Source organism: Megalops cyprinoides, chromosome 10 (genome assembly GCF_013368585.1).
Source record: "Megalops cyprinoides isolate fMegCyp1 chromosome 10, fMegCyp1.pri, whole genome shotgun sequence".
Lineage (NCBI taxonomy): Eukaryota > Metazoa > Chordata > Actinopteri > Elopiformes > Megalopidae > Megalops > Megalops cyprinoides.
In genome coordinates, this window is record NC_050592.1 from 5693647 (window position 1) to 5702507 (window position 8861).

An 8861-nucleotide genomic window follows, 5' to 3' on the forward strand; every position below is an offset into this window, starting at 1 on the left:
CTCACAACCTTGAACGGCTAAACTAAAAAAACTGATGTCATAACTCTTTATAGAGCTAGTGTATGAATAATTCAAATAAAAATACAATCAGGAATGGACTAGTATTTTTCATGCTCTTCTGAATTCTCCTCTGAATTTATTTGTGTCATTTTAACACAGGAGTTTGATACACTGTAAGCAGGTTTCTTTTACAAACTCTTAATTTTTGTGATTATCAATGTATTGTATGACAATAGCAATGTATACAGTTACATGAAAGTAATGTAGTGTAATTATATAAGAGACAATGAGACTAAATATTTTTGAAATGTTTGACATTTGGCTCAAGCCTATGACTGAAGTACCAGGAGTTTAGATAAATTAAAATATTATTGCTAGATAAAAGTTGTTCTTCAGAAATGTCACATCTCACAATGCCTTCACAGGAATCATATTGGGGGAGGGGAAGGTTGGTGACACTTTACTACTAGAATGTATTAAGATCACTTTGATCTCCACATGTTCCTCTGTTACAGGTGCAATTCTCATCAGCTCTAATGTATTCTTAAGGAACTCATTAAAGGTGGATTGTAAACAGTACACTTTTTGTATACATATTTAGGTCTTTCATACACTTATGTCATCTTGATCTTGTGTTTTTGCACAAGCAGAAAATAAAAGTTTTTTTTTTTTCTCCAAGTTTTGACTTGGAAAAGGGAGCACTCAATGCCTCATTTCCTCTCCTGTATGCTTGGGACTAAATTTTCAATGTCATTTGTCAGTGTTGAAATTTAAGTGCAATGTTTTTTTTTTTTTTTTTTCTTTAACATGTACTGTATACTACTTTGATTTACAAATGTGCTCAGCAAAATAAAGTATTTACTGCAATTGTGTTATTACATTTGAATGTAAAAATTTGACAAATACTTATTTGTATGTACTTATTTTACCAATTATACAAGTAAAATATTCAAACTGTTTCTTGTGCCTGTCTGTTGATTTGTCTGATGCTCCTACCTTCAAATATTTACTGTGTCCTTGAGCATGTGTACTATATTGTATTTGTAGATAACTATGAATAAATGAAGCTTACATAAGAAATGACTTGATTAAAGTATAACCTGCCTGTACTGCCAAGCCAAGCTGTGTGTATGTTACGCTGTGGGCACGCACAAATTGTTTTTGACCTCCATATGCAAATGTAAATAAACTTAATTAAAGATTTTGATTCAGTCATGAGAGTGACAAGAGAGACCACTCCTTTAGCTGGTTTCAGTGAGAGATAAATGACATTATTGCAATTTTCCATGTCAAAATTACACGCTAGTTCCAACCGGCTTGCCGCTGGTTCAAACTTTTGTTATGTAACTTTTCAGTTTTTTTCTCACACTTTGGTTTCTGATTGGATATCAGTGTTTTGAGGAGGCGGAGCCACGTAGCTCGCCTTTCAGCATTGGATGTAAAGGTCTTTGTCCGTAAACACGTTCACAGGGGTTTAAACAGGGGGCTGCATGGATCTCTATACTAACTAGATGCGTTCATGCAGTAGTGAGTGTCCACTATTTAGCCTGTTTGGATGAGATCACAGTCGGTGGATTTGCGCAGCGCCTCCCCTGAACTTAAAGCCAGCCATCCAAAGACGAGGAAGAATCCGTGCTGCTTTGCACCTTAGGAGGAACTCAGTCAGCCGCTGGACGTCCGTATTTTGAGCTTAAACATGATAAATGTAGCTAGCTAACTCGCTGGTTTGCATATCCGGAGCCCAGAAAACATGTAGTGGCATGGAATGCCAAGATATTTTCAAGTATTCCTGCCTGGATTTCGTATTCACAGTTGCCGGAGTTTGCGCTTACTTGTTCGACGTGGGATCCGACCTGTGGGTCGCTGTTGAGTTTTACCTGCATGGCGACTTCTTCTGGTTCGGGCTGGTGGTCAGCTTCATGGCCCTGCCGTCCGTGGTGGTTCAAATGTTCAGCTGGTTCTGGTTTAAGTACGATCGGGAGCTGGAAAGCTTCAAAGCGCAAACCTCTGCAGAGAAGATAGTTTTTGGAGGCGAGGGACGCTTGAAACTGAGCCTGTTGCACGCCTTTCAGCTCGGATTCCTTCTCAGGTCGGTAGTTTATCTAGCAACGCTGCTGTACCGTTAGTTCTTGTTGATGTAATCAGCCTCATAAACAAAACCGAAACCGAATTATAAGCTTAACCTGAGACTAATTGTTCCTTCACGGCTGAATTGCAAAGTCACGTGTCTGTGGAGAAAAACTATAATTTGGCAAGCTCAAAAAAGACACATAAGTCAGCAAATTAACCACGCCGTTTAGCTAGCTAGCTATACAACACGGGGGGGGGGGGGGGGGGGGGGGGGGGGGGGGGGGGGGAATTAGGAATGAAAACGACAATAATGTAAGACTTGTAGCAAGAAGCACCTATCCTATTAGCGCCACCAGTGCAGTCAAGCGTAGCAAGAACATTTACCAACAGGTTACCTGTTAACAAATGGATTAAGTGAAATGAAGGCGCTTCTCACTACCGGTTGAAATATTGTTATATTGTACGAAAACATGGTGGTAACTATAACTAACTAATAATATTTTATAGAATAGATGCGTTGACAAAGACGTTATTACATGCAATTTCAGATAAGAAATACAGACGAGAAATACAGTTCAAAATAATTTTCTGAAACATATATTCAGTGAATATGAATTAAAACAGTACAATAAATCTTAAGAAGAGGAACCGTATTCCAGCTTTTTATTCTGAGAGCTAGTGTCACAGATTTTTAAATGTCATAGTATAGTATTAGAATACTAAATTGTTTCGTAAGTATCTGCAAATGTAGTTTTGTCTCTAGAAAGGTGCCAGTCATTGGTCTGTTCTCTGAGGTGCCAGAAAGGCTTTGTGGCTAGCCAGTGAATAGCCTGCCGTTAAGAGTCCAGGAGATGCAGGCAGTGTGGAAGCGTAAAGGCCATTTGATCTGTCCCTGACCTCTGGGGCTTCGCATTCTGGCTCTGACACTGCTGTTCGTGGAAAACAGCCTACCTTTGTAACTCCATTACGTTACATTCATTTAGCAGACACTCTTGTCCATGTACTGCTGCTGAGAATAAAATGCATATATAATGTGTCCACAGGCACCTTTCGGCCATCGAACAGGGCTTCTGGGTGTGGTGGATCGGAAGCCAGGCCACAGAGTACGCCGTGTACGTGACCCATGACCTGAGCATGCTCCGTCTGGTCGAGGCCTTCTGCGAGAGCGCCCCCCAGCTCACCCTCATGCTTTACATCATGCTGCGCACCAACCAGGCCCGAGCCGTTCAGTGTAAGTACCAGCCCCCAACTGCTTTTACATTACATTACATTATTGGCTTTTAGCAGACACTCTTATCTAGAGCAACTCACATAGGTTACATTTTTTTTTTTTTTTACATGTTATCCATTTATACAGTTGGATATTTACTGAGGCAGTTGTGGGTTAAGTACCTTGCCCAAGGGTACAATAGCAATGCCCCAGCAAGGAATCGAACCAGCAACCTTTCGGTTACGAGCGCTGCTCCTTTCTGCTACACAACACTGCTGCCCCTGTTACCTCACCCGATTTACCTGCTTCTCCTGGGACACCTGCCTCACATGCACAGGTGTTTCACAGGTGCTTTTTTTGGAATAAACATGGGGCTTTGATCTTAAAGGTTAAAAGCAAAACATTGTTTGGCAGTAAGAGCCAGGAGTCCTTAATTATCAGCGACTGTGCTTATCAATATGTTGGAATGCTGTCGTAACACATTGACCTTATGTAGCTCTTTTTGTTTTAAACAATACCGTTCAAAACTTTTTGTGGTCTAGGAAACTGGAGGGCCTTGTTCACCTATACCTTTTTTGGCTTGGCAACTACACATGTATTACATAAGTGAACGCATTTTTGTACAGAGACTGGAACGCACTCTCATTTCAGACAGGCGTGCTAACGCGAGGCAGGAGTTGGACTGACCTGAGAGTTGAGTGTAAGCATTACTGACGCATTGGGCCACGAAAGGACACAGTGCCTGCCAGTTTTTTTTTTTTGATGATTGATGATTGCTTCACTCTGCAAGGAGGAGAATTGCTAAGCTTATTGAGAAGACATATTCATAGCTAAAATATTTGCTAATGAGCTTGGATGGAATGATAGAGAAGTACTTTGAGTTACTGGTGTAGTTATTTTATGAAAGGAATCGGGGTTTGAAGGCTGGTTTTGTTTTGATTTGTCCTAGGCCACTGGAGATCACTAGAAATCATTTCTGACATTGTAAAACTGTTGCCTTTCATAAGGTATGGGAGATGATAGTATTTCAAGAGATGCTCAAACTCAATAGCTTTAATCACATTGTAGCACATTGTAGGGGGAGCCAAAGCTACATGTAAAACAGCTGAAGGGAGCAAAACTCTTTTTGCTTTGATTACAGAGCTGTTTCAGCCCTCACTATCAGCTTCACGACCTGACCCAGGAACAGAATCCGCCCTCCTTGGGTTAAATAGCATGTTTGAACTTTTTGTCCAGCTGCTTATCCTTTGGATTCTGTGATCTAGTGACTGATGGTAGTATACCGGGCTTCCTCTATGTAGTTAGGTTGCACAAGTTAATTTATGGTAGGGCTTGAATGGTGTTATGCTCACAGGCACTGGTCTGGAGTGTTGTTATCCTGGTCTGACACTGTTGCTCATTCAATGTGGATGGATACACTTCTGTTCTTGTTTGTGCTGGAAGTTGCTCTGGATAAGAGCGTTTGCTAAATGAATGTAATGTAATGTCCTGTTAATCTGTAAGTTTAAGGAAAGACTGAGGCCATCCCTCTGATCTGTGTGCTGATTGGCTGTTCTCTGCTTCCTCCTCCTGTAGATGTCAGTGTGGTTGCCTCCGCCATCTCCATCGCCAGCAGTGTGGCCATGTACCATCGCTCGCTCCGCTCCTTCCTGCCGGACAAAGACAAGCAGGGATGGGGCTCCTCTGTGGTCTACTTCCTGTGGAACCTGCTGCTGATCGCCCCGCGCATGGCCGCCCTGGCCCTCTTCGCCTCCTCCTTTCCATGCTGCATCGCCGCCCACTTCCTGCTCCTGTGGGTGCCACTGTTCCTCTGGGCCTGGCTGCAGAGGACTCACTTCATGGACAGCGCGGGCGGGGAGTTCTTGTACCGGGCTGTCGTGGCCGTCATATGGTACTTCAGCTGGTTCAATGTGGCGGAGGGGCGGACCAGGTGGAGGAGCGTGATCTACCACGCCTTCATGGTGGCAGATGGGGGAATCCTATTGGCCACGTGGTGGTGGAACAGGGACGCGGAGCTGACCCGGTCGTACGCGCTGCCCGTGGTCACCGCCTTGCCCTCGGCCTACCTCCTGGGCCTGCTCCTCAAAGGTCTTTATTACAGCTGCTTCCACCCGAAGCTGTGGGCTACGCCTGTGCAGGTGGAGGAGGATGTACCTGACGGACAGGTGGCCTTCAGGTCCCTCCCACCTCGTACTGCTCCACCCTCACAGCTGCGGAATAAGAGGATGGCCAGCCTCGCTAACATCTTTTACTCGGCCGTGCCGCCCCTACCTCACGTCTGCCTGGAGAATGGCAACGCCTCCAATGGTGTCATTTAACTGGTTAACCAATGGTATTTAGCGTCTCCTAAACCTGGCCATTGTGGAGACAGTGTTTGCTTGTTTTTTGTTCCAGCTGATGAAATAGCTAAATGAGTTGACTTGATGTTGTAGTGTGGAGTTTGTAGACATTTCATAAATTCGGTTTAGGAAATCCTTAACATTTAGAGGAATCTCGTATTTGGTTGGAAGAACAGCAATGAGAAGAGATTCTCACCTGTAACTACCAACTGTGCTTCATCTGGCTCTGCTGAGGCAATAAGGGCCAATAAGGGCTATCTGTACTCAGAGACCTCACATCCCTGAGTTAACATAAACAAGGGCCTGTTTTACTGATATCGGATGGATTTTTGCTAGAAAGTGATACAAAACGTTACCACTTTCTACCCATCAGAAAATAAATATTTGCAATACAAACAAACTCAGTGGAAATTTTGATAGAACATGTTCACAGGTAGCTAGGACTGTGCAGAAAATTGGCAAAATTATCAGTTATCAGTGTTTGCCAAACCTTTTTCAGGTCTTTGAAAAAGTCCTGTGTAAATAATTCTGGGTCAAACTCTTAACGACTGCAGGGTGTGTTAGGCAGATTAGGGTGACCACACCCCATTGTGCCATGTTCTCATCCAGTGTTATGTAACATGACGCTGCCAGTTGTTTCAGTGGTATGAGGGTTAATATTTAAAGAGACTTTTAGGTACTTTCCATCAGCTGTGGAAAGAACCCCATATTTTGTGCCTCAGATTACTGCGTTTTCTCTGTGTAATGTGGATTGTGTAATAATGTGGAAATTGATTTTTTTTTTGCACTCTTTTCAAGCATAGTGTTTAGATGTGCAAGAGGCCACAAATATGCAGTATTTACAGTATTAAATTCACAATACTGTGAAAAATGTGTAATAAGCCACATTAAGCAGAAATATATTTGTGTCATCTTTGGTCAACAGCACTAGTGATGTTGAGGTTGATGTTAGGGCTGTAAAAGCATATCCAGGCCCCCTGCTTTGGGCTAAGAAGAGGATTCTTATGTGGAATAGTCCCTCTAGCGTGTCACAATTCCCCTGTGGAACAGTCGGTACATTCTGTACAGCATCACTGTTCCCATTGGAATAGTCTATATATGCCTATTACAGTGACACAGTTCACTTTTGGAATAGTCTATATCCAGCTGTTTACCAAGACCTCCAAACAGGTTGTGTAACCGCAAAGAGGTCTGAGGGATTGTTATAAACTAGATTGTTATAAACTAGATTATCAATGAAAGCTACATATTTATATTTATATATATTCTCATTACAGAGGATAATTTGTAGAATAACCAGTTCAAATTCTCACTCCTTTAAACACTGCTGTAACATCTTGCCAACATCTTAGGTAATTGTGATGCTTAGACCTGGGCTGCTATTGTTTATTCCTCTCAGATGTACTCTGTTCTTAGCTGAGAGTAGACTGCATCTAGAATGTAATTAAATATAGTGATATTTAGGTTACACATACAGATACATACTTATTTATTCTTTTATTTTTGTTTTGAGGTAAAACATTGTCTCCGTTCGGAACTGGCACTACGGTTAAAGAAACTGGCTGACTGGAACAGTAAATGCCCCCCCCCCCCCCCCCCCCCCCCAGGGGTGGTGTTGTCTCCACCACCCTTAGCAGCTGTAGCAGTTCTGAAATGCCAACCTTTCCTCTCTGTCTGCGGTCCATGTCTGCGGTTTCATCCAAATCCACTCATTTTCAGTTAAATTGTTCACTGATAGACAATCGGAGGTAAATCACACAGCATCCATTTCACCAAACAGTGATATTCATTTGTGTAATTCAGATCAGTGTATTTTGCTTTAATACTGTATAATAATTATGAAATGCTGTCTTCTTTTACAACAGTTTTTAAAAAAAAAAAAAAATTGTAATACTTGAAATTTTAAAATTTTTCTGTGCAAGTACTAAGGTGTGATGAATCCGGCCATAAATGTCAATATCAGTAATGAAATGAAAATTAAGTGCCTGTAATGATGCTTTTTTTAGCCTCAGCACCGGTGGAGTGTATTTATTGTATACCTAATTACGATGTGTGTGCTTGGTCATTGATGTTTTTCCATTTGCAAGTGTCCGTCTTAGGACGTAAAACAGCTGTTCTTTAAGAATAAAAAAGGAATTCTGTCCTTTAGAATAAAAGTTCATTCTCAAAGCTTGGTCAGTGATTTATTTTCTAGGCAGATATCCTTTCCTGAGATTACTTTTGTAGCTTATAACTAACATATCAGTTTATGCAGTTGAGTATTTTCCCGAAGCAATTTAAATTAATTATCTTGCCCAAGGGTACAAAGACACCAGTTAGGATTCATGCCTGTAGTTCTCTTGTAACAAATCATATTCATTAGCCATTGATCCACGCTGTCACCCTATTAGATAACTTGGCTTAGTGGTTGACATAGGGTCTTCCAAAAGGCATTACAGTAACTGAAAATAGCCATGCATTTTTGATTAGAGCTAAATAGACAGGTTAACAAAAATATAGGAGTCAGAGCTGTAAGAGCTGAAATATAAGACAGACAAACACCTTCACAACACATTGCATTAATATCACATGTAATGTGATATAGTGACATTAAGGACTTCCAGTAACCAAGACTAAGAAGAGTTTAGCATTATGGACAAAGCAGTATATCTTCCTTTACTCAGGTCATGGTAATATAGCATGCATGCCACCCTGTTGCCTTCCCTTGCAAAGTAGCGTAAGAAAAGCAGTATAATACTGGCTAGCATCAAGACTGAGTTCTTTAAGTAATATCAGGCATATGAAGTTGCATTAAAGGGCCAGTAGAGGCCACTCTTCCCTCAGGAACAAGTTGAGGCCAACATTCCAGTTCCATGCCTTTACCAATTTGCCGTCTGTGAATTTGTAGCTGATTTAGGGGCGGGTTTCGTTTGGATCGGCATTACCATTGAATAGGTACACTGCTTTTCCTGGTGGTTAGATGACTTCCGGAAAACATTCAGCATATTGTGGTATAACAAATACTAGAGTGGAGGGCTTCTTTAAATAGCAGGGGTTGCTGCTCAGGGTAATTTCATAAGTAAATGTATAAAGGCTGATAGCTATATCCTGTTCATGCTCTTGGGCCCATTTAATATTTAATTTAACTTTTCTTCTTTTAAATACTGCCATGCAATATTTTAGCTCTGTGGAAATATCAAATAACAATTTAGTGTATCAAAGCACAGAGCCAGTGCTAATGGAAACAATATAACTTTACACTT

The 8861-nt window shown here is 41.5% G+C and overlaps 1 protein-coding gene across 1 annotated transcript; it reads left to right on the forward strand.

Moving 5' to 3' along the window:
• Positions 1–1760: 1760 nt before the first annotated feature.
• On the forward strand, positions 1761–5598 carry LOC118784356 (XK-related protein 8-like). The gene is made up of 3 exons (XM_036538568.1): positions 1761–2089; positions 3114–3301; positions 4856–5598. Exons 1-3 carry the CDS (start codon positions 1761–1763, stop codon positions 5596–5598), a joined length of 1260 nt encoding a protein of 419 aa, XP_036394461.1.
• Positions 5599–8861: the final 3263 nt, after the last annotated feature.

Bases quoted from the DNA above. Each gene is read 5' to 3' on its own strand.
- LOC118784356 (XM_036538568.1), top strand. From the start codon at position 1,761: ATGGAATGCCAAGATATTTTCAAGTATTCCTGCCTGGATTTCGTATTC. The intron at 2,090-3,113 runs GTCGGTAGTTTA...ATGTGTCCACAG, and splicing joins CAGCTCGGATTCCTTCTCAG to GCACCTTTCGGCCATCGAAC. The intron at 3,302-4,855 runs GTAAGTACCAGC...CTCCTCCTGTAG, and splicing joins CCAGGCCCGAGCCGTTCAGT to ATGTCAGTGTGGTTGCCTCC.